This window comes from Littorina saxatilis, linkage group LG2, assembly GCF_037325665.1.
Source record: "Littorina saxatilis isolate snail1 linkage group LG2, US_GU_Lsax_2.0, whole genome shotgun sequence".
Classification (NCBI taxonomy): Eukaryota; Metazoa; Mollusca; class Gastropoda; order Littorinimorpha; family Littorinidae; genus Littorina; species Littorina saxatilis.
Genome location: NC_090246.1, coordinates 100,817,289 through 100,844,176, shown reverse-complemented (window position 1 = coordinate 100,844,176; position 26,888 = coordinate 100,817,289). Strand labels below are relative to the sequence as shown.

Below are 26,888 nucleotides of genomic sequence, written 5' to 3'. Positions count from 1 at the left end.
ACGACGGAGATGAAAGATAAGGCAAATGCCCTTTGATTCAATGATCTAACAAGATCCGTGAAAGACAGAAAAATCCTCGAAAATCGAAAAGTTAAACTGGCTAAACGTGACTCTAAAGGAACCAAACTCATGCTTCAAGAAAAGAAAGTGCAATTGGAAGCTGGTTGCCCCCATTACCGCTTAAATGCCGAGGTTCAATCACGACCGAGATGAAAGATAAGGAAAGTGACCCTTGATTCACTAATCTAACAAGATCCGTGCGAGTCAGAAAAATCTTCGAACCTCGAAAAGTTTAATTGGCTAAACGCGACTCTAAAGGAGCCCAACTCTCACTTCATGAATTGAGAATGCAATTCGAAGCTGGTTTTCCCTATTTTCCGCTCAAATGCCAGAAAATTTCAAAGAAAACCCACAAGTCATAGATCAGTCTTTCTTAAAAGAGCTGTCTTTATTCAAAATAGCCAGAAAGCACGCTTACTCCCACTTCTCACAGAAGCTACTAGAGTAAGCTTAGCCGTTATCCGTGATAAATCGCCAGGCTAGCCTTGAAAAAAGGGTAAAGCCAAGCTGCACCAAGCCGTAACAACGTGACCGAAATCTCATAAAGTCTTAAATAAGACATGGAAGACAAAACGGAAACCCAAAAAGAAAGGTGGATAGCCACCTGCAATAAACAGAAATAAGAGGAGTTCTTTCCGTAAGAAAAAAACACTTTGAACCAAGCCAGTCAAAGTGGCAAGTGAACAAAACACAAAAACCCTATAGAGACTCTGAACCAAATCCAGAGTCGAGGCGGAAGCCCCTGAGAATTTCAAGGATACCCCTACAGTAGACATCCGTGTAAATCGAATGTGAGAAAGCAAAGATGCCTTCTTGCCAGCCTTAAGAGGTCTGGGAACCAAGATTGCATTGACCCGTCTGTGAGACCAAAAGGTCGCCGAACAGATCTATGGAAGAGCCCTGTGAAAGCGAGGGTATCGAGCCAAAGCTAAAATAGACAACAGCCAGCCTGAAGCTTTTCGTTTGGAAACAAACAAACCGCCAAGGCCTGCCTAACGCTTTCCCTTTTACCAAGAGCTTCTCTTAGAAGGAAAAACCCCGCGTGCATAGCAGCGGATTCAAAGAGATAACTTTCAAACGAGAAAGAGATTAAAGTCACGCCAAAAGAACAAAACTTTGAAGGCGGAGGCTTACTCCTAGGTAAAAGACGGCAAAGCAACATCCTTTGCATCTGCGTCCTGTAGGACCACAAAGATAGCCATACAGAACGTAACCGCCCAGGCGAGAGAAAATAAAAACAAGTACAAAAGAGCCCATCAAAAAGAAAAGATGAGCCAATCTACCCGAGCTAGGAGACCTTGATCTTACAGACAGTTTCTCCTTGCTATCAAAAACCCAATGGATGTTTGCCAAACCCGAGGGCGGTTCCGTAGAACGCAAAAAGAGAACCTAAGTTCTTAGGCTTGGCGTTAACCGAAGCCTACAGAAAGCGCTCCGTGAGTGACACGCTACTTGAGCGTGCAACACAAGCCAAAGCACCCTCGCCACAGGTCACGCGTTGTCCACCAAGGAAGAGCCAAGTGGTGACAAAGAAGACTCGCTTGTGAAAACTTCCACAAGCACAAAGGATCCCGACGGAGGATCTAAGGGCTTGACACTCAAAGATTCTCCTCGGAAAGCTCAAAACAACTACGAACTGCCGCGAACAGCGACACAAGTGAAGTAAGAGCCTCCCTCCTGTTCAAAAGCATTATAATGATCATCGAAATGATGAGACCCAGTCACCCATCCCGATAAGGCTAAACTTGCCAACATCGGAAAATTTTCGAAAAAACAGAAAATTTCAAACGCCAGAATTCCATGACCAGATCTCCATCCACCTGTCCCAAGCCAGCTGGAAGACTGGAAGGGGAAGTGGATACAGCCTGTATAACAGCAAAGGAACCGCAGTAACGGAACCGGAAGCCAAAAGCTGAAAAGTGCCGACTACCAACGCAGTGTTAACAGTAGAAGGCTGTCCCATCCTGTAACCGGAAGATGCAGCCGCAAAAGCGGAAGCGAAACCGGCCGTGGATAAGTAAACATGAGAACCAACCGGTTGTATAGAAACACACCGGAAGATTCCATAGAACCTCGACCCATTACAGCTGCGAGCGCCACTGCCCTTGCTAACTTGAAATGGAACCTGAATACAGTGCTAATCGTTAATGCGGAAGCACCTACATCTGAACAGCCGTCAAGCACAACCGTGCAATCCGGAAGCTGCCTTCCTGTTTGACTCAAATTATCCAACAAGGAACCAGCCTTACTGCTCGCTTCCTGCCCCCCAGGAGGAAGCGGAAGTCAAAACTACAAGAAATATGCCATCTTCAGGGCAATGAACGACGATTCCCGGCCGCGGAAGTGAACCTACTGTTCCTCCGAACTCCGGAAGTCGTCGAACAAAGGCAGGGGTGGACGAGGCAAAAATATTCCTCAGCCACTCCTTCCTGTCAAGTCCTAAATGCCGTTTATCACTGCGCACATCACTGCGCTGGACACCTTGAACGGCAAGTTAAGCTGGGTGACATCCACCACCGTGGACACCTCTCCAAACATCACCTTCCTACTCGGTATCAAAGTTAGGAAGGTGACCCCCAGAGAGACTCGCATGGCCAATCCAAGAATCACCCAGCCCAACAACTTCCTGCCCCCAGGGCGGAAGCTTACGTTGCCCAGCCACGAAAATGCGTGCTACATTCCTCGCGCGAACGTACACCACTTTCACCGGAGAACCCGGCTACACGTGGCCATATGCCAACTCCAGGGCAATGGACAACGATCCCCGAAAGCTGAAGAGAACATCCTGTTCCTCCGAACTTCCAGAAGTCGGAACCGGAAAGAGGTAGAGTCAGTTACGCCCTGCTCTCAACCACCCCTTCCGGTCAAAACTTAAATGCCGTTTTCCGCCGACCACGTCACTGCGCTGGACAACTTGAACGGCAAGTTAAGCTGGGTGTCATCCATCCCATGAACGCACCCTCGTTAACCTTCCTGCTCGCCATCGTAGTCAGGTAGGTGACCCTAGAATGACACCCATGGTCAGCCCCAGAGTCACCAATAACTTAAATGCCATTTCCGTTAGCCCACGTCACTGCGCTGGACAACTAAAACGGCAAGAAAGCTGGGTGTCGTTAGCCTTCCTGCTCGCCATCGAGTCAGGTAGGCCACCGCGGCCTATTCAGTCACACCGCCCTGCTGGAAACCAGACGCAGGAGGTTGACCTACCGACGGACACCCGCGGTCCGTCTCTCAAGGCTGGGAATCCTCTACCACTGAGGCATCCCCGTCATCCGCCCTAACCTACGACTCGAGATCAAGCTCAGAGCCAGAAGGCAGAACATCAGACAGTTTATCGTCGGCAGAACCGACCACTTCCTGCCCCCAGGGCGGAAGAGGACTAAAACGGTCCCCGATATTCTCATAAAGAGACGTACGGAGGCGTTCGTCCTTTCGCTGCTCATAAGAACTCTCACGACATCCATCGCCAGAGAGAGCCCCCTGAGCTCGCACACCGGCAAGCGGTGTAGACATACCTTGTACTGGTGTCACATTCGGGAGAGACACCAAGTCGGTACCCCCATCCTGCGAAGCATGGACATCCGCCCGAGTCACAGTCGCCGAAGGCTTAGCGGAAGTCGAAGCCGGAACTGCAGGCGACCGCCGGATCTTGGCTAAGGAAAAAAACATCAGAAACACCCGACGGAAGCGCACACAATTCCTCCCGAGTGGAAGATAATCCAGACGGTAATGACGAAAACTTGAGAGCTCAGCGTCAACAATAAAGAAGCAACGTCGGCTGGCGCTAACCCAGGGCAGCCAGGCGAAACAGAAGCAGAAGAAGCTACACCAGAACGACTACTCTTGTCAGAAAGTAAACAAGTCTGACCGGAAGATTGTTCGTACGTCTGCTAACACGGGAGACTTAACAGAAGTTGACTCAGATGACACAGACGCGGACTTCCCTGCGCCCTTATCTCTCCTTGAGCTTCTTTTCGGAGGTGTAACGTCAGCTACCTGCCTCGAACTAGGCTTCCGTTTAGCGCTATCAACAAGCGAAGCCTCCGCCATAGCAAACAACTCACGAAAAATTTCACAGAAAACAATTTCAGAAAAATTTCACAAGTACACACGAGCGACGAAAACGTCGCTAAAGTTACAACAAAAACGGAAAGATCTCACCACACAGCATAGGTACAGGTGTAAAGTAAAGGCGGCGACCAAGGGGAGAAGCCAAAGCAAAAGACTCTGGCGAAAAGCTGAAAACAGCAGGAGCGTACATCAGGAGCGTCCTACCCAGTTGAACCGCTGAGAGAGAATGATACAAATGGCGGCGTATGCGCACGCATACGGATGTTGGACCGGACATCGGTCTGATATTATGGGATGGATCACTCTTTTTTAGGGTGGTCTCCCTTGTTACCAAGGGGAACGTGTACAGCGTTACCAGCACTGAACTAGAGTTAATTGCTATATGTGAGTTGGGTAATAATATGTAATTTAATAAAAAATTAGGTTGCCACAGTTTCGCTTCAACCTCTTTAAAAAGCCTGATGTGACATCATCAACGACACATTTATAAAAAAAAACAGACGCACACATTGAAAGGCCTGTTAAAAGAACCGACTTTGACAGAAACTGCATCTAAATTGATTCAAACGTGCATACCTTGAGCTCCCAAAATTTCCATGTGCAAATGCGCCATGCCGCAAGCAGCCGAGAGTGCCAGTCGGATCATGACAGTTGGTGTGACGGCCTGTCGGTTCAGGTAGTCAAACAGAGAGCCATTCTCATGGTAGTTAGTGATCAGCCACAACTGTGTCCACGTTCCATTGTCTGAAAAGAGACAGAGATGTTGCAAATACAGCTTCAAAACAAAGTAACAACAGTTAATTTGACTTACAAACAGATCTTGGTACTCAATTAAACAAATGTTCAAGTTCACAAATGTATCAATTACTTCACACATATTATTCTTGCACAGCATCTTACTTCATAACACTAATTATCATGCAATCTTTCATTGACCCTTCTTGCATGTAAACATCATGAATTTGTTCAATACACCTTAACATAACACAAACACATTCAGGCATGGGAATGGCTGAATAAAAAGTCAGCTGAAAACAGGAGAGGGACCCCAAAACAGGGGGGTCCGGGGACCCTCCCCCGGAAAAAAAAAGTTTAAAGATCAAAATCTACGTAATCTGAGGGGTAATTGGGACAAAGTTTAGCATTTAATTTCACATAAATATGCAGGTGTTTTAGCTGCAATTTTAAGTTTTAAAAATTCTGAACAAAGGATTGTGCATACTTTATGACTTTCTTCCAAACATTCACTGACTGCTCTCACTCTCAATCATACTTGTCAAACCCACGAGGAAACATGTGATAGGATCCAGCTCATCTTTAACTTTCTCTTATTCCCTTATTCCAGGTATTGAATCAAAGGGAATGAATAATACAATGATAAAAAAAACCAAAAAACCACTTAAACAGACAAAAACGTGACTGAAGGATAAAAGTTATGTCTTAAAAAAAGCGTGTCGACTTTTTGTATGTGTTCACCGATCTGCTCTTGCTTGTCACCAACTTTAACCTCTTTGGAAACCCAATCCCATTTCCACTGGTTAACCACACCTTTTTCGTCATAATCCTGGCCGCTTCGAACAATATTCAATACCGAAGACATGAAGTTTTCTTTCAAATCGAACACAAGAGACGCGTCTTTGTCTCGGACAAGTAAACCACATGCAGCGGATGTTGCGCGAACGTCTGTTTCATATCACGTGGGACAGCCAAGACTACAAAAGCTGAAGTCAACAGTCAGTTCCGAATAGTGGCTTGTGCCATTTGAAGACACCTGACCGTTTGAGAATAAAAACCTCATATACGATTTTTGAGGGATTTTTTTCCCCCTGCTGAAACTCCTCACAAAAACAGCTGAAATTAGCGGATCCGCGGACCATTCCCATGCCTGACATTCAATGATTCATGCCCCCCCCCCGTCCTTTTTAAATTATTTTTTTTACCAAATCCTGAAGTTTGCTCTCTGATACACTTTCAAAGCAATTCACACAAATAACAAACGTATGCTGTATACCGCTTATACACTAATAACTTCCAAACTTCCTTAAGGGGGGACAGGGTAGGCAAGCACTTTTTTTTTTATTTTGGAAACAGCTTGCTGCTTGTTTGATTTTTGCAAGCAGAATAACCTAATTAAGGGAAACCATTTTAAATTTTGAGTGAAAAGCAATTTTGGGGGGTTTTATTCACCAAAATGTGAGAAAAACGTTATAAAATGTGCTTTTTTTAAAATGTTGCAGTTTGTGAACCAGTGCATGTTTTGATCCAATTTTTCTTCTTTGCAGCAATATGTGTGTGTTTAATAATTCTGTGTATCGAAAAGCATTTCTAAGCAATATATTATTTTAATTTAGCATTTTCAGTTACCGGTTCAGTTCTGATAAGAAAAATACATGAAATCCTAACTGTCAGACTCATAAAAACCCAACCAATGCACTGAACTCTTATTCCATACACAGAACTGATGCTGTACAACTCATAAACAACATATACAAAAACTGAACAAATCCATCAAGCCTTTCAAAAGTTGCAACATTTTAATTGTAGCGTTTTGTCTGAAAATTACATTCAGAGAAAACAGCATTTTAAAGATTTGAACCAGTACATAAAAAAACCAGTAGCACAGTGCACCCTGAATTCATATGTTTTTATCAGAATGACCACTTTACTATGTAGGGAAAAGGATTTGACAATCAAATTATCAGGATTTTTTTTATATACATCATATGAAAACAGCCATCTTTGTTTGTACCGATATGAAAACATGAATCAGAACCAAACTGTCAGACTCATAAAAACCCAACCAATGCACTTAACTCTTATTCCATACACAAAACTGACGCTTTACAAATCATAAACAACATAAACAAAAATGAAACAAATCCATCAAGCCATTCAAAAGTTGCAACATTTTAATTACAGATGTTTGTCTGAAAATTACATTCAGAGAAAACAGCATTTGAAAGATTCCAACCAGTACCTCAAACTAGTAGCACAGTGCAGCCTGAATTGATATGTTTTTATAAAAATAACCACTTTACTATGATGAGGAAATGATTTGACGATCAAATTATCCAGACTTTTTTTAAAAAATCATTTGAAAACTCATCTATGTTAGTGCAGATATGAATCAAAACGAAACTGTCGGACTCATAAAAACACAAGGAATCCACTGTATTCTTATTCCATGCACAGAAATGGTGCTTCACAAATCATAAACAACATATACAAAATTGGAACAAATCCATCTAGCCATTCAAAAGTTACAACATTTTAATTACCACATTTTGTCTCAAATTACATGTAGAGAAAACAGCATGTAAAAGAGTCTCACTAGTACCCCGGTAAACTAGTACCACAGTAGAGCTTGAATTAATGGGGTGTTTTTTTTTTAACCAGAATAACACTTTAACTATGAAGGGGAAATGATTTGATAATCAAATTATCAACTTTTTTTGATTTAAAAAAAAATCATATGAAAACATTAAAAAAGTCAATTATCTGTGTTTGTGCTGATATGAAAATATTGATCAGAACCAAACTGTCAGACTCATAAAAACCCAACGGATGCACTGATTTCTTATTCCATTGCATAGAAATGATGCTTCACAAATCATCAACAACATTACATAATTATATATACACAAATGGAACAAAGCTATCAAGCCATTCAAAAGTTGCAACATTTTAATTACAGTATTTCTGTGCTCAATCCTAACACTGCAGCAAATTTCTGTAAAGCTGAATGTCCCTTTCCATGTACCAACATGGTCATACGCGGATTATTTAAAATGCAACTTTACCACCCGAAGCGTTGCAAACACCAGGAGAAGAGTAAACAACTGCAGACTTGAATGGACACTCATATGCACTCCAGATGCAGGGCCTGTGCAAATCCTTGGGCTGATGCATCACCTTCTTTCATAATCAGACTGCTATCAGACAAGCATTCAGTACAGGATATAAACCTTTCAGCAATAGATTGAGCTGATCAATGTTGACAAAAGCCCAACACATGTCAGCGGAGTGACGTTGCACAGTACCAGTATCCATATCTGCTTGTGATGGGTCAGAAGATGGCAAAGTATCTGTATCTTCTTATGGTTGGTCAGAAGATGGCAAAGCTGATGTTTCTGCTGTGGAAGAGGGTAGTTCCGGTTTAGCAAACTTTTCCATCAGGTCAATCTTTCTCCTCGCTGCCACCACAGGAGGACTGGCTCTCCCCTTGCTCCAACCTAATAAATACACAAACACTGATTTAATATTTGATACAACTGTCCATGGTTTTTGTTTGTAATAAGCTGCAAATTTTAAGACTCAATATAAACGTCAACAAGTGCTTGTACTTTATTTTGCAAATGACCATGTTACATGGGGTGTACCTCAACTTTTTGGCTAGGCTGGTAAATCAGAAATCCCAATCAGCCCCCAACCACTGAACCAGGCGGGTTTTCTTACAACCACCTCAGCGGCTCATACCCACATATGTCGGTTGACGAACACACACACACACACACACACACACACAAAAGACATTCATTAATTGGCCCCTATCACAAAATGTACGTGTCAAGTTTACTATGGGATTTGAGTAACCACACAATCACATACACACAGGAACTAATACTGAAACTAGCTGAATTATTTTCTTTCTTTCTTTCTTTCTTTTCATATTTTTCTTTTAAAATTAATTTATTTCATCACACTTGCTATGTATTTGCTTGTTTCTTGTCTGTTGTCTGTTTTGTGTGTGTGTGTGTGTTCTGTGTGTGTGTTTACATTTTCAGATTTCCTAAACCTAGCACTGTTTGCAGGTGATCTTTATGCTTTTGATTCATGAGTTGCATCCCCAGTCCTTTAGTTTAACTCTTTTTTTTTTCTTTGGTGAAGTAAATTGGATCTATTTTCTTTATTCCTTAGTTAATGGAAAAGATAATATTGCTGTCAATGATAGGTTGGTCAGCCATGCTGGTGTAAACCAATCCTTTAGAATTAGAGAACGCTCTCTAGTAGGGTACTTATTTTCCTACGGTCAATGACCAGAAACAGAAACTGTGTCAGTCGTACATCGCTCAGATGCTGCTTCTCAGTTTGACCCCAGACAAAGAATACTGATGACATGTTACACCATAGTAAGCTCTCAAGGACTGGCCAGCGAAGAACAATAAAATAGGGGTTGTGAAGACGATATCACAGAGACGATCGAGGGAGGGAGGGGGGGGGGGGGGGATGCGGCGGCGGCATGGTCAGTAAATTGGATCAAGAAACCCGCAAAATACTTCAGACACAAACTGTTTATCATTTACCTGCAAACCCTAACACATTCTTACAACAACAACAACATAACGATGTGCAATAAATCACGTTGTCAAACAAACAAGATCGAAAAGAGAAAGAAGCAAAACCCACCTCGTCGAGTCAAGAATCTCAGAATGTCGTCTGCTTAAATACGATCATGTTGGTTCATTTCGGAGTGTTGTTACTTCCTTCTACTGTTCGCTGCTGCTGGTTCATCTTTCTCTGATATTTCTTGCCACTATGCCGAACATTTCCAATGTTAGGGTTGTTCTCCGCAGCTCAAAACTTTGAAAAATGCTGCTGAATCGGTGAAAACGTCATGGATTTGTTGACACCGGGGGACTGATAAGTTGTCTACTGCGCTTGCGCCAAATGCCTTTGACCTACATATATTTGCATATATTAATTCCGGGGTTTCGGTTGGAACGGATTCTCTCTCTTTGTGCCTATGTCAACGGAAATTCCCCAACGGTGATGACGTCATCTTGAAGAACGGAAATTTCCACACAGTTTGAACAGCGAAGGGTCATGTCATGTGCGCACATTTACCAGCACGGAGTATCCAAAGTTGACCATTTTTTCGATTTTTTTTGATAAAACACAGACAAAAACAACAAAACATCGGTTTGAAAATGGTTTTATTTACATGAATACATGTCTAAAATGACAAAAGCAGATTATTGAATGCATTCCAGGATGTTCAAAGGTGTGAAAAATGCAACAACCCCAAAAAGGTGTATGAGACCAAAAATAACTCATTTTGCCTACCCGGTCTGCCCTTAAGCAAATGGCATTCCTTCCTTTCTGTTGCAGCCTTGTCAATCTCCAAATTTCAGAATAAAAATAAAAGGGAACAAACCTTTGTTGTCAGCAGCAATGAAGCCCAGGATATTTTCATGTCTCAACATCACCGTCTGGTAGATCTCAGCTTCTCGGAACCAGGATCGTTCTTCGCGAGAGGAAAAGATCTTGACTGCAACATTTTCCCCTCTCCAGTGGCCACACCAAACTTCGCCATATCGACCCTTGCCAATGATCTCCCCAAGTCGAATCTGACGTGCAATTGTCCGTTGCACAAGAAGTGGCAGACCTAAAACATGATTTAAACAATGTTAAACAAAATGCTCCTGTGACTTTACAAGTTAACTCTAAAACAGCACAGCAATCTCAAAGCTGCCTGGATTTTTTCCCGCCATATGGACTACTAACCATTAGAGTTTAACTCTTTGTACCCCAGTAAACTGAGCAAGCCATTAGCCTCCGATCACATGACACAGCTATACCCTAGAACGTGTGGGTAGTTTAAATGATTTATTGGGGGTGTGAAATAGCTGTAAAACATGTTACAAGTAACAAATTTCAAAAGAAACTCTGCACGGGCATGGACAAATAAATATTTATCCGTGTCTACAATACCTTTTCCGAATACAATGAGTTAAGCGGGTTTGTTTGTTTGTTTATTTGTTGCTTAACGTCCAGCCGACTACGCAGAGCCATATCAGGACGAGGAAGGGGGGGATGAAGGGGGCCACTTGTCAAGCGATTCCTGTTTACAAATGCACTAACCCATTACTTGTGTCCCAGCAGGCTTTAGTAAAACTAAATTAATACCTACTGGAAGATTACCAGTTTCCAGTATGTTAAAATAGGCTTAACCTATCTACTGCTGGACTTACATCAGAACACTAACAGATTAAACTATACATGAATCGCGAGACAAGCGGCAAGAGAAGAGATTTTTGGAAAAAATACAGGTGAATGAGCAAGAAGGCAGAAAAAAGAAAAGAATTCATGAAGAAAAAGAGAGCATGACAGGAAAGAGGAACCAAAAATCTACCTAACAGCAAACTAGAAAGCTCCTGCGGTTCCAAGAACAGGAGGGGCCTTTAATTTCATAACCGCAGTGCCCCACTGCGGGAAGTTAAGCGGGTAGGTTAGCTCATATTTTCTACTGTCCATATAACTAGTAACAAGTAAAATACACAACACACACACAAAAGAAAAGACACTGACAAGCAAAAGGAAAGCGAACAAGTTCTGCCCACCTGATCCCGATCCAGACTGAGACCAGTCATAGAGCTCTCTGAGGGACTGTGGTTCCTCTGGCATCAGAAGACTTGTGTCAACATCAGGAGGCGGAGCATAGGGTCTGTTACGACGCTGATATCGCTGATACAGGCAGTACATGGCCATAAGCATGCCACAGAACATGATGATTGGTACTGCGATGACTATCATCAGTTCTATCGCTGTGAGTCCGCCCTCTGCCTCCGCTGTTCCTAAACCAAACAGTGAATGTTCGCATTTCAATCTTGCCTCCTGGAGCATGCATTGGAACAAACTTGTAACAATGTATGCATCATGCAATAAAACACTTACATTTCATTCCACAGTAACTTCTAGATTATTAAAAAATTCATAAACTTAATATCTACCTTTGTATTTGTAATTGTAGGTGTGTATTTGTAGGTTTTAAATTTTTTTTTTTATTGTAGATCATCTGTAAACTTGCAAACTGAGATGATTGAAGCTAAAGCTCAATTTCCACTAAATCATTCATTTTATGAATAAAAAACAAGAAAGGTTAGTTATTCAATATTGGAACGTTGTTAATGAAAAAATTACGTTACAATCACAAACATATCGACCCAACAGCCTTTTAAGTGAACAGACAAACAAATAGTCACACAAAAATTTTCTTGATGGAATTTTAAGGACAAGAAGTTAGTTTGTCTTGCAGTTGTTACGTTTACTATCAAAACTCCATAATTAATACCCAGGACCACAAAAAAGTGAATTCACACTCTACAAACAAAAACAAAAGAGGGCCAAAATAAATTAAAAACGCTTATCTTTGACTTTGAGTAGGTAGTCCCACTGAATTTTTAACCCAGCGGAAGTACCATTTTTTCTGAAAATGCATCAACTTTCACCTACCATTTCACCACCTTACTTTTGCCTCTGATGATTTATTTTGTGATGAAAATAAAGAATGATATCTTCTGACTTGTTCTGTGTATTTTATTTGCTTTGTGTTATCGTTTGCACGTCACATTTCGCGTTTAAAAACACAAGGATTAACGCAAAATTTCTCATGCGCTGGCCTCGGCGACACTGGACGAGTTTTCGCAAACTACCCCCTACCTTCTATCAGCTGCTCGCGCGGTTTACAGAATGAATCAAATGTCACATGACCATATGCAAATGAAAGGGGAGACTGTGCTCTTTCGAACAGGCGTAGTTTCGTACAAAACAATAAGGAGCAAGTTTCCGTAATTCATCGTTGAAAAAGACCAATTTTCAACCAGAAATAACTTCTAGTTGCACACTATCAATCCTATATTGATACATATCGATGTAAAGTTCGTTTTTTGCTCTAAATACTCATAGTCAAATCATTTACGTAACTGACTTGTGGCGGAAGCGCCGTGACGTGGAAGGTGTGAACCCCGTTTCTGAACCAGTCAAAAGCAGGCTAGACATGGCGACGCGTGACGATTTTACCGAGCAGTCCGATCCTGCAGAAAGATTCGCGATCCTCAGTTGTTTACGTCCATACTTGGGTAAGTAAATGTCCAGATTGGTAGAACCAACCTCCAATCTTTTTGTCTTGTAAATAGTTTTTAAAGTTTCACTCATCTAAGTTTGATAGTTTTGAATGTTCGAACATGAACACTCGAGCGTCTGTTACACAACAGCAAGCGCGACCAGTAAAGACACTTCAACGAACTCCCACAGCTAAATTTGATACACTGTACAAAAAATAACGATTCCATACAGGAAATAAAGAACATATCTCATAATTGACTAAAAATCTTAGCAAGATGGCTTTAGTTAGCATTTATTCTTTTACTTTCAAAAGTTTGAAGTGACCACAGAGATTCGGCAAGGACGGTAACTCTAGCTGCAAACGCCTTTTTGGCGTCTGCTACAAGGGTATTGTCGATGTCTTTCAGATCAACTGTGAGTCCCAAAAGTGTTTTCCTTGCCACCTTGCGTTGTATTTTTGATGTTAAATGTATTTGTTGATACATTTTTGCATCTCTAAAGTTTTTTCATTCTCCTAAACGCAAGAAAGGGGAATTAGGGCTTGCATTTATAAAAAAAAAAATGTGTGTGTCAGTTTAACTTTAACTTTAAGCAGCCAGTGTCACACAAATAAGTTATTGTGCTTTTGTGATTGTTACAGTTGATGACACGTATCAAACGATGAAAGATCATCTGTCTGCCATCGGCCCTGGAAGTGGCAGGGGTCGTCCTTGTCAAGTGCCAGCAATTTCATCTATGACAAGCCGCCTCATTCTCCAGTTTGGCATGCTGTACGACGAGCTGCATGGTGGAAAGACACAGGAAGACCTGACAGAGTTTGCAGAGAAATTGCTGTCTGTGAGATTTGGACATGAGGTACCACTTCTGTTTTCTCTTGTTCTGAAAGTTCGAAAACAAGCTCAGATGATACTAAGTGAAGAAGTGGACAATACCAAACTTTTACATTTTTTGGATCAGAAGCAGGACTTTTCGTACCCACGAAACACTGAGTATTGCCAGAAGTTTTCTGTGACCAAGGGATTTCTTCTAGGTGCATCGCATTCTTCAGCTCCCCCTGTGTTTGATTGTTTGCCTTCTGGTCTGCTGATAGAACTGGAACATTTCAGACGTGAGCAGCGCCTACCTGCATCATCCTTACTTGTTTGGTTGCAAGAACTGTGCCCACAACTCACATCTGTTGTCCCAACTCTGACGACCAAAGTGCGCGCTCTTGTGAAAAAGCATGAGAAGTTAATCAAAGACAAGACCAGGTATCCCGAAAAGCTTCGTCAGTTCAAAGAGGATGTGTTCATGCCCACACCACCGGTGGAAGCAGCACAGAAATCTACAGTGTTGCATCAAGAGGGTGGTTGTGCAGAACAGCAGCTCGATGGTCAAGTCTCAAGTGAATCAAACAACACACCTGACGACCGAAGATGTGAAGGTGAGTGAGATACATGTCTGTAAAACCCAATGCTCAGTTCAAAACAACACTTTATATATCTGCGTGTATGAGTAACAAACATTTTCAGCCGACAGCCAAAGAAAGAGAAGAGGCAGCAAATATCTTACAGAGTTTTTGAACAGAAGTTATGGAGAGGGAGAAACTTAAATGTATGGTATTGGTATGGTAATACTAACACTGAAGATTGCTTTAACAGCAAACATATTTTGTTTAAGATATGGTAGATTATGCACAGAAATTTAAATGCGTTTTGCGTTTGTGTGTTTATCAGGTGAACAACATGCAGCTGTAGAAGGTGGTGCTGACAGAACTGCTGTGCCGTGCTCTACCTGCTCCTCCCTACGCCTCCAGCTCGGAGCCTTGGAACTGAAACTTGCAGAGACTCAAGCAGCGTTGCAGCATGCCCGACAGCGACAAGACGGTCAGGATTTCAAAGCTGTTGTGCAGGGCCTGAAAGAGACAATTGCTGCAAGGAATGATCAGATTACTGTTCTTACTGTTGAAGTTGATGAACTTAGCAAACAACTGGGTAAAACTGGTGAAGAGCTTGGGAATGCAAACCATCAACTGACATCTGTAAAAGCTGCGTGTTCTGAACTGAGAAAGAATTCAGCCAATGTAGCCAGAGCGAGGCATGCACTAGCTGCTGAGAAGAAAAAAAGAGCTGATCAGCAGGAGAATGTCGCTTGTGCGCAGCTTACCATAACTAGACGGTTGCAATCAAACATCACAGTCTTGCAGAAAAAATACCAGAGCACAAAACAGGAGCTTCATTCAGCAAACCAGACCATCAAACATGTTAAGCGCTTGAACAAAGAGGCTAATGAAGAACTTGTGCAACGCTTACAAGAACAGCAACAAGAACAGCAACGACCGATGTACAACACCAAGGAAGATGGCAAATACACTGATGGAGTTCAGCTTTGTGCTGCACAGCTAGTTGGTGAACTGGATGTGGCAGCTTCCCGGGTTTGCAAAATCATCCAATGTGTTGCCCATCGTCTGTTCAACATTGAAATTCCCTCTGCAGACCTTCCTTCGAAGACAACAGTGTTTCGATACGTGGACACATCTCATGCTCTGGCAAAGCTCCATGTAGGCGAGGAGCTGCAGCAACACACGTTTGACTTGCACACAGATGGGACCAGCAGGGACAGAAAAAAGTATGTGGGACAGCAGGTCACACTATCCAACAAGAAATCTCTTTCCTGCGGTTTCCACCTCGTTTCAAGGGAAACTGCTGAAACACTGACCGATAAGACCATGGAACTTATCACTGAAGTCGCTTCTATGTCTGCTGCAGACGATGATGAGCTGGATACCACAGTGAAGAACATCTTAAGAAACTTAGGCGGCACAATGTCCGATAGGGCCAGTGTCATGAAGAAGTTTAATCAGGACCTGAGTGACACAAGAAACAGAATCCTTGGCACAGAAAGCGGGCTTGAATTTTTGTACTGCAATGCCCATTTTCTTCTTGGCCTGAGCAATGCTGCTGAGAAAGCTTTTTCAACGCTGGAGGAGTCGGAGGGCATCAGGGGCAACCTGGGGCGTGACGCGCTGCCTGCATTTGCCCATTTCAAGGCCTCTGCGACTGAGCCAAGTGCCCTCCGTGCTCTCAGGACAACGTGTGATGTGCTGGGTCCACGTGGCGACGAAAAAAACGGCTGCAGAGACTATTGGCTGGGGTTTTGTCAGCTACAGGAATTAAACAGCAAGATCTCCAGCTTCAGATCAAACCGGTTTAACAATACATTTGAAGGAGCAGCTGCCATCATCCATCACCTGGACGACATCAGGTCTTTTCTAGACGAACACGGTGAGGAGAAGCCGAACCTCAAACTTCAGAGTGTCCTTGCAGACCTGACAAATGAAAAGGTTGTTACCATGTTGGCAGCACTGGCCATTGCTTTTGTGTGCATCACTGGCCCATTCTGGGTAATGATCAACTGTGATGTGCACTACCTGGACTTGTACAGGCCGATACAGAGCATGAAGACCTCCATACAGAATGTCATTGACCATCCAGAAGAGATCGATACACTGATTACAACCCTTCCTTCAGCCCTTGACACGTTCATCCTTGAGGAGACACCTGTAACGGAAAGCATCGCTCATTTTGCACGCAGTGGGGCTTATGACGCGGATCTGCTGAAAAAAGCACTTCTTCAATTGTGTGAAAGCTTTTTGACTGTAATCGACAACCAGCTCAAAGACTTTCTAGCGGGAGGAAGGTACAGCACCCACCCCACCGAAGAAGCCCGTCAGAAAATGGCCCACTGTAGGACAACAAACCTTCTGGGGGAAGCGTGCCTGGGGGACCTTGATTTTTCAGTCAACAAAAGGAGGAATGCCTCGGTCTTCTACCACACCACGATCAGCATGCTGAAGAGGAACAAGCCCATTTCTTCCTGGCTGACTGAGAAGACAGAGGCAGAGCAGAAAAACATCTTGCAAACAGCGCGTAGGAAAGGAGCGTCACTGCGTTCAGTCCACAGGGAGAGAGAGCGAGCAGTTGTGGCAGAAGACAAGGCCAGAGTTGTAGCCAGAGCTGAAGACAAAGAAGACAAAGAGCGGACAGAACGACAGAGGCGCTTCAACATCATCACTGATGTCGCAAGTGGCCCACTGAGGGGACCATGCCTGTCACCTGCTGATGTGGACAAGCTTGTATCTGCCTACCCCACTCAGACATCAAAGAAAAACGCCCTTCACCTTCATCTGAGGTACTATCGCATCGTCATGAACTCAAAAGGTCCCTTGCTGCAGATTGTTCGCAAGGATCTGAACAAGCTCATGATTGACTTCAAAACTTTTCTGATGGAGTTCTACCCTCAAGGCCCCCCTGTCAGAGTGCCAGTGGACAACAACATGCAGGATGAGGACTGCGTTGTCGACCCTATCCAACCGAAGTCAAAGCGACCGCGACTTCATCAGCGGGTCGATCATCCTGACACCAGCAGCTCCAGTGAAGAAGACGGTGATAGTTCCAATAACAGTCAAGAAGACGAGGAGGAGTCAGATAGCAGTCAAGGAGACGAGGAGGAGGGAGCTGAAGATCTAGATTTCGATGGCAAATTCTCAACACAGGGACAAAGAGTGGCAGTCTACTACGACGAACAATATTTTATTGGAGAGGTCCTGCAAGTGAAAGATGAGGAGACTGCAACTTTATCTTTCATGAAGCAAGATGGCATCAGGAACTCCTTTGGGTGGCCAGCATCCATTGACATAGACACTATCTCTGCCCGGTTTGTGTTTGACTGGAGTATCCAGATGGACCCCTGTGGACAAAGAGCAAGGCGATGGTCTGCCACAAACTTTGCAGCTTTGCAGTCCCGGTACCTGCTGTTCAAATCGACCTACTGCCAGTGAAGAAAAAGTATAGTAAAGAGGTTCTGACACTAAAACAACATCAAGAATGCAGGGTTGTGTGTTGTTCAGTCTTAAGCTCATTTTCTGATTTTTCATCATATTTAGTATATTCACCCGATTCATTCTCATTTTTTCTCTCGTAACTCCCCCTAACCTCACAAATATTTCTTGAAGGGTATGATAATGTACTTAAAACTATTCCAGTGTTTCTAATCTTTTAAAATCATCCAGTTTGGTATGTCATACTTTTCTGTGGGTAGATTGGTTCCAAAGATACCATCAACCGACTTGAGGGAATATAGCGTTATAGTCGTGAGCCTGTAAAAAACGGTGTTAATACTAATAGTCAAGTTTGAGGCCTTCCAGACAGACAATGGCTAGCATCACTGGGTCAGAATTAATTAGGCTAATAACTGAGACTCAGGAGACTACAAAATTAGCTTGGTTGTGTAGTTTTTACCATAAATGTTTATTTGTTTCACTTCCAAAGTTGGACAATTATAACAAATGTCACCATTTTCGTACATTATGACGTCATTTTTAAATTGAAATGGCACACTAACATTCTGAGGTCGCCAGATTTTTATGACAATTTTTCATTTGATATAGTCCTATTATAAGGAAAAGGAAATTAACAGTGAACTGTTTATCTCCTTTCTTGTGATATAACCCCTCCAACTTGCTTCCAAATAAGGATTTCACGTAGACGTCCCAATGCTCGCGATGTCTTAAGTGTCATATCTCAAAAAGTATTAAACATACATGTATATCATTTTGGGTGCTTCTTAGTTTTGCTCATACCTTCCATTTAGTATAAGTTTTGTTTTGGTAATTTAATTTTTAAACAAGAGGCGAAGCCATCAAGGCTCACGTAAGAAATCGACAAACAGTAACACAAACTCAATCACTCCGTCACACACACACACACACACACACACACACACACACACACACACACACACACACACACACACACAGAAAGAGCATAGGTGAAACTGTGCAAGAAAGCGAGACACTAGATCTAGATCTGTCTGTCTGCATGTAGCCTACTTACAGGGACACGACTGCCAACTAGTCTCGGCCCGCTCAAAATAATAATGACCGAGACTTTCAGTACTTCCTTCGCGTGACGTCTAACCCTCTTACGTCATAATGTGACGTCCATGTAATGTGACGTCTTCAAATGTTAGAGTTTCTACCACAGACATACACACGCACGCACGCACATACGCACGCACGCACAGACAGACAAAGTTACGATCGCATAGGCTACACTTACGTGAGCCAAAAATCAGTGGGACTACCTACTTTGAGAAGAATGAAAACTTTTCAAAAACTGGAAAATGAACCCATTCTTTTCAATTTGTGAGCGTTGACTTTTAATTTGTGTGTGTAGACAGCTGTTGTAATATGTAATGCCTCTCACCTCTTTGATCAACAGGCCTTTTCGGAGGTGGTAATATCTAATGCCTCTCACCGCTTTGATCAACAGGCCTTTTGGGAGGTGGTAATATCTAATGCCTCTCACCTCTTTGATCAACAGGCTTTTTCGGAGGTGGTGCAAGAGTGGGGACATCCTTGTCATTGCAGAAGTCAGATTCCCAGCAGCACTTGACATTGGAGACGTGAACAACTTGCTGGTTCACTTCACAAAACAGTGGGCGATCCTGCAAGAACTGTTCACTTTTGCTCTTGCATCTGGAAACAAAGAGAGTTAAGTTTTTTTTTATATGAATCGGCAATCCGGCTGAACAGTAACACTCCGCATTACTGAGAGTGAGACTCTCCTAGTTACTCAGGTGAGTCAAGATCTAAAGTCAAATACATACAGTAGACTTCCACTATATCGCAGTCTTTGGGGTCCAAAGATTTGAGACCGCGATACCCGATTCATGATACTCGGTCTAATGTTTTGGTTTTAACATGTGAACAAGAAATTGAATTGGATGAATACTGTCAGAGTTTTTCTTGGTGTTGTATGAGAAAGACAATAAAACTAACAAACTCATTCTTAAGCTCTGCAATTGACAACCCCAGTCCAAAAAGCTGTACATGTACTACATTTAACTGTAAGTGTAAAGTAATGCAACTGTGTTTACTTACTCTTTGTTGAGTCTGATCCGCCCCTCCCAGTTTGTAATAAGCGTGATGCAGAATCCATCTGTTTCACAAGTTTCATTACTTGGAGCAGCTAATCTTGTGCAATCTTGACAAAATCTGCATATCAAACCTGAAACAAAAAACCACATACACGTATTGGTGTTAATCAGCGATTAAATGACAATGACAAAACCAAGGTTCCAAATCAAGAACAATGGGGAAAAAAGTAAAAAAATTTTGTACATTCAATTCAGGACAAAACCTGTTCACAAGAACCTCAACCTAACACTAACAGTCTTCAAAGTTCAAAGGCTGTTACAGTGTTATGTCGAAATTCTTGTGAATGTGAACTTTTGTACTGAATTAAACGTTACAAAAATTCAATATTTCTTGCTTTTTCATTTGAAGGTAGCACAGATCTCTACCTTTGTAACAGATGATTATGATCTGCTGTTATCCTTTGCAATTTTTCGAGATTTCGAGGAGACTTGATACACACATGCAACATATTTTAGGGTATCACATTCACAATCAGTATCACTATTGAAGTCACTAGTCATAGCTTTTTAAATTTTTTTAAAAAGAAATAAGATCTTTATTGAGTTCAAATTCAAACAAATTAACACTAGAAAACATTGTTTTTCTAATAGAGTTGCATCTTTATGGAACACACTTACAGATGTGCATATTAACACCTTCAAGAATCCGCTCGACAACAACAGATTTATTATTGAGTCATTCTATGATTCTATAAACTATATTAGGCCTAAAAAAAAAATAGGTGTGGTTACGGTAACCCGACCTACCCTATTTTTAGGGGCCAACCCTATAACTTTTTATTACATTTGTCACACAAAAAAACAAAAAACAAAAAACCAAACCGAGTGCAGAAAACGCAATGAAAGCGAAAGCGCTCAAGTCGCACACTTATTTCCCTGTCAAGTAGGTTTAATTTGTACACATTAGAAAAAAAAGTTTAAAAAACAAGAAGAGCAAACGCTCGATCGAGTCACTTTCGCAGTTCTGAATATTATATGAGGCATCAGATGGACAGGAAGAAATTGCTATTCACAACACAATGAGTCACGTTCACATAAAATTTGAGCCCGGTCACTTTTATAGTTTCCGAGAAAAGCCCAACGTTAAGTTGTGTGTTGCCGAACAGAAAAGGCTAGTTATCTCCCTTGTTTTTCTGATAACGTTCGTAAAAGGCTACAGATGTAAATACTTTGATGTAAAGAATAATCCTACAAAGTTTCACAGGGATCGCGTTTACCGGTAATTTCCGGTATTTTACCGGTTAAGATTCGCCAATACCGGAAAAAAAAGTGGATGTCGGTCAGACGTACCGATTGTTATTTGGTTTGACCGGTAAAAAAAAGTAGTAATTACAAAAATCGTTTGTCAGTACGAGGGGGAGAGAGAGAGAGACAGAGAGACAGAGAGAGAGAGACAGAGAGAGAGAGAGAGACTCAGACTCAGAACTTTATTACAAAAGGAGAGAGAGAGAGAGAGAGAGAGAGAGAGAGAGAGAGAGAGAGAGAGAGAGAGAGAGAGAGAGAGAGATTTGGATGGCTTGTTGTGACAGCGCTACAATGTTGCGATTATGTCTCCTTTGATGACACTTGATGTCAAGGTGTCAAACATGACGTCAAAATTAACAAGGAAGCGAGCTCCGAAATGTCTTTCAGTACGATTGTGCCAGATCTAAAGTATTTGCTAGCAGATTATTTGAGCAATGTAGGTGATCAGGGAGCGGAGAAATCTTTCTTGTCGCCGAGAAAAAGATCTACACACACAGACATCAGACATCATACTTTTCGCGCCATTTCTTTCGGTTCCCGGTCCATCGTAAAATCTTTCAGTTTATGAGAAACTGAAAGACAATAAGGGACGGCGTCTAACTATAGCCGACATAGCATCATACCGGGAAATCACGTACATCACACCAGCTTAGATCTTTGTCTACATACAGTTGATTATTGTGAGGCGAAAGTGAAACTGTAACAGTAAGTAACTAGTGAGTAAGTCTTCCAGTTGCGTGATTACTATTTGCTTTCCTATTTTATTTCGAAAGTCTCTCTCTCTCTCTTTCTCTCTCTCTCTCTCTCTCTCTCTCTCTCTCTCTCTCTCTCTCTCTCTCTCTCTCACACAGCGGCTGCTGATGTGTTACTGTCAAGTTGTGCGACAGTTGATCACAGTTGCTTTGACTGGGGGGGGGAGAGAAAAAACGTCCGCATATCACTGACATTGATAAACATTGATTTAATGTATTGTAAGTCATTGTTTGTCTTTTACTGGTTGCCTTGGCAAGCTTACCGATTTTCGTGAGAGCCTTGTAGCCAGCTCATGACGTCATACCGGTTTGAAAAATACCTAGCGCGATCACTGCTACAAAGTTTCAATCACATCCGATGAACTTTGTCAAAGATATAAAATGTCTAATTTTTCCTTTGACGCTGACCTGTGACCTTGAAAAAGGTCAAAGGTCAACGAAACCATCGTTAAAGTGTAGAGGTCATTGGAGGTCACGACTAAACAAAATATGAGCCCGATCGCTTTGATAGTTTCCGAGAAAAGTCCAACGTTAAGGTGGTGTCTACGGACGGCCGGCCGGCCGGCCGGCCGGACAGACTAACACTGACCGATTACATAGAGTCACTTTTTCTCAAGTGACTCAAAAAAAGTGATTGCCTACCTTCCTACCCTATTTGTTTTGGCTATGTTACCTTAACCACACTTTTTTTTTTTGGCCTTATATTTAAAATTTTTACAACAATTAATTAAGTAGAAGTGTAATGCCAAGGCACTGCATACCCCCAGCGAAGGACACATCCGCTCTCTCTCTCTCTCTCTCACACACACCCCAAGTCACACACACACACACACAAACATAGGCCCTACACACAAACTCATGCACACGCACATTCTCTCTCTCTCTCTTACACAGACACAGAAACACACACACACAAACACATGCATGCACAAACACATACATAACCACATTCTCTCTCTCTTTCTTTCTCTCTCAAACACACACACACACACGCCCCAAGTCACACACACTCACTCACACGCACTCTCACACAAACTTCATATGTGTACACAAAACACACACCCATAGACAGACGGACATACACACGTTTACAAACAAACACACTATACACACATACCCACTCTCTCTCTCTTACAAACACACACACACACACTTACATACACATGCACACACGCACACAGACACAGGCTCACACACACACACACACACAGTGACTCGCACAAATCTCATACACACAAAAGACACACTCATACTCATAGGCACATAGACAGACGGACACACACACCTTTACAAACACACATACACACAAACTCATGCACACACACATACAGTACACACACACTCTCTCTCTCTCCTTCTCTCTCTTTCTTACAAACAGACACACACAAACACAGGCTCACACACACACACAGTGAGTCACTGTGTGTGTGTGTGTGTGACTCACACAGATCTCATACATGTATACAAAACACACACTCATACGCACATAGACAGACGGACACACACACCTTGCTTTACATATAAACAAACACACATACACACACAAACTCATGCACACACACACACACACACTATCTCTCCCTCTCTTTCTTACACACACACGCACACACACACATGAGTACAGACTCATGCACGCGCGCACACATACACACACACACTGTATACATTTAACCACATTCTTTCTCTCTCTCTCTTTCTCTCTCAAACACACACACACACACACCCCAAGTCACACACGCACAGACACAGTTACACTAACACATGTGCACAAAATGAACACACACACACCGTGCGAGAGAGAAAGACTAAAGGGAGGCATGACCGTGATGACGTCATGATGCATTAATTGATGTCATTGTCAAAGACTTTCGACCGTGACGTAATCTTCTTACGCGAGCTTTATCCATTGACTTGGAAACTACGGAATTTCTACCTGTCCAAAGCGGCCTTGGGTGGCGTTTGCTTAAAAAATGGGGGCGCCTATTGCACTCACCGTATTTTAGTTAGTATGTTCCCAATTTTTCGTGAACTTCCATCTCCAACTGGACCCCCTGATCGGTCACAACGAATCCTTCTTTATCATGTATTATCGGTATGAAAATTTCTCAAGTCGATTACAGTATAGCGTTCGTGGGATACCTCCAGCTTCGCTGAGATAACGAGAAAACGATTTTCAGCATGTTATAAATGACACATGTGACTCTTAACCCTCTGGAGTACGATGAGCCAAGATCGTGGCTCAAGTCATACGTTGCACATATAGATCTATCTTTAGCTGTCCAATCAGAAGGCTTGTTATGTTTCTTCATCGTTTCTGATCGTCTGCACTGCGTTTCTCACATTTATCAAGCTTTCATTTACTGTTTTTCTTGCAAAAATGAGCGTAATTGATAGCGACAAGGAGCAGGAAGATAATGATCACTTTACTAGTGAGGAGTATGTTGTTGACAGTGAAAATTAGCAAGGTAAATACGCATTTATTTCTGTTTGTAAATGAACAAGATGCACGTGGTTGCCATTTGTAAAAAAAAATAGTCGATCTGAATTCTGATGGAATTTGATCGTCGAGTTTGGCTTGTTTACATTTACATTGGTTTGTTTACAATTTGTGAATTACTTCCACCACCCTGCGGCGTGTTTATTTATCATTTTTATACTGTACATTCATGTATTCACTGCAAATCAGACAAATTTTATTGTGAAGCTGAAGCTTTCTTCTTTCCAATGATATATAGTTTTCTGTGTCTAAGGTTATCATGAGACCACTTGCAATCAAAATACAAACGGTACACGTTTTCGATTTGGCCAATATTTGGTGAACGCTTTTAAATTCATGCAGTGCCAAGAGGGTTAAAAAGCCGGGAGGTTTATGGGATTCTTTTCTGTCCCCACGACTTCAACTACTAGAAAGAACTAAGTAAAAATCACAATGAGAAGTCACAAGTTCGAAGTTATTTGCTTGAACTTGCCATCCCATCCCTGGTAGTGGTACGCAAAACCATAATAAGACAAATACTGGATGTACTCATTCTCGAGAACCTGCAATATTTCAAGGGTTACTTCTTCAAGAAGTGAAGAACGCTGTAAGTGTAAGTCAAATCCAGACAGTCTCCATTCCATTTCCAGGCTCTTCCACTTGCACTTGCAGAGCTGTCCTAGATAAATAGTATAATGAGGCTAATCAAAGAACTTTGTCAAGACTAACTACTTGTGGCAGATGCAGATAAACTAGAACATGTGTGTGTCATACGACCATTCACAGAGATAATCGAAGAAGTCTCGGCCTATTTAGTCAAAGAAAAACGTGAGGAGTAGTCGGTCTGTGTAAGTTGAGATGAACCGCTGAGTTTTTGTTCTACTTCTCGTGTCTACAAGTACAACAGAGGCTGGACAGGCATTCGCAGATATGTGTAACATGCTGTCAAAGTAGACTAATAAACGAAAAACTTAACTATTAAAAGACTTTCAGACCCAAGAGTAATGTTACTGCATCCGAACACACACATGACTGCAAGTGTATTCTTTGCTGCTGTGATTGCGAAGACTGGTCGCCATTTTGATTAGAACAAGAAACAAAACATCAGAAGAAAACAAATATCTGGTAATAGAATCGTGGCTATTCGAGCAAAAAAATGTTTTACCTTGTGATGGTATGATGCACAAAGAAAGAAACAATGTCCAGGCAATCATTTTTAAAACGAAGACACAGTAATTTTGACTTCCAAAACACCGAGCATAAACATTCCCGGAGTGTAGGTACATTGCGTGCCACGGGAAATGCTTCCGCTTACAGAAAACAAAGTCCTTGTTTTATGGAAATACTCGACCTATTACTTTTCTGTTTTTCAAAGTATGTGGTCAAGAAAAAGAGAAGCAAACATGTTGAAAGTGTATAACTGTCTTTATAATGAGGGAAAAGTCTTAGATAATTTTGTCGCGGAATAATTATTTTTCGTTGGATTATAGGGCAGTGACCTGTGTCAGATTGGAGGTCATGCACTGTCTGAAGGCCGTCTGCCTCAAGTCGAGCGATGAGACATGCGTGTTTCTTTCATTTTTGAACTCTAAAACAAAAAATCAGGCGCAATCAATTGGTTGTAAATTCCATTTCGGTTTGATGCCGGAAAACCACAGTTTTCTTTCATTGTTTCCAAAGAGACCAGAAGGGTCGCAACTCATGCAACTCATGCAAACGTTGGCACGGGCAGCCGCACTGACTCGGTGTGGTGGGAGCAGAGTGGGAGGGAGGAGGGTGGGGGGATGGAACTTGGAAGACTCTTCCTTGTTAAATAACTTGCAGGGAAGTTTTGTCTCAGACTTCTGATCACTTTCCTGGTTATTCCCGGTTTAAGAGAGCAACAATATTGACAATATTTTGGAAGCTGTAAACAGAATCAATTTTTCCCACATGTATGCGGGAGAGAGACCACCCATCACCCATGACTGAGATTGTAGGAACACTTTGGCGCTTGCTGCTTCCCCTGGAAGAATTTTTATAAATAAAACGTCATGCTCTACTACTTAGAGTGACGTCTCTTTGCTTTGCTTATTCTTGTCCCAAATAGAAACATTTTCTGAGAGGACGTTAACTCCCCCCTTTAGTTAACTTAGTTTGACGTCAAATATTGCACAAGGCTTTGCAAGAGCCACTGCATGGCTACTGTGTTTAGGACATCTTTGTGTGAAGGTGTGTTACCAAGACAACGGAGGGATGCAAATGTGACACCGCTGTTTAAAGGCATACTAACGCACTCCCGTGTTTACAAAGTGTAGTTTGCCCACAATCGATGTCAAACGCACCATAAGACCATATATATTATTATATATATAATGACGATACGTCACCATGCGCGGACCATAATACATGCATTACAGCTTGTTCTAGCCTCTGAAAAAGTGAGGATGTCAACAAAGCCGCGGTGTTCTCTCCCTTGCATC

At 42.1% G+C, this 26,888-nt stretch overlaps 1 protein-coding gene across 1 annotated transcript in view; it reads right to left on the bottom strand.

Annotated features, from left to right (window-relative positions):
- The window catches only part of LOC138960344 (TGF-beta receptor type-1-like), a 39,645-nt gene extending 13,916 nt beyond the window's left edge, over nucleotides 1-25,729 (bottom strand). Inside the window, exons 1-6 of the mRNA XM_070332222.1 lie at nucleotides 25,592-25,729; nucleotides 19,898-20,024; nucleotides 19,323-19,492; nucleotides 11,472-11,705; nucleotides 10,286-10,516; nucleotides 4,708-4,875 (exon numbers count right to left, since the gene is read on the bottom strand). Coding sequence (XP_070188323.1) covers nucleotides 4,708-4,875; nucleotides 10,286-10,516; nucleotides 11,472-11,705; nucleotides 19,323-19,492; nucleotides 19,898-20,024; nucleotides 25,592-25,712 — 1,051 coding nt within the window. The 5' untranslated portion in view covers nucleotides 25,713-25,729. The remainder of the gene's footprint in view (nucleotides 1-4,707; nucleotides 4,876-10,285; nucleotides 10,517-11,471; nucleotides 11,706-19,322; nucleotides 19,493-19,897; nucleotides 20,025-25,591) is intronic.
- Nucleotides 25,730-26,888: the final 1,159 nt, after the last annotated feature.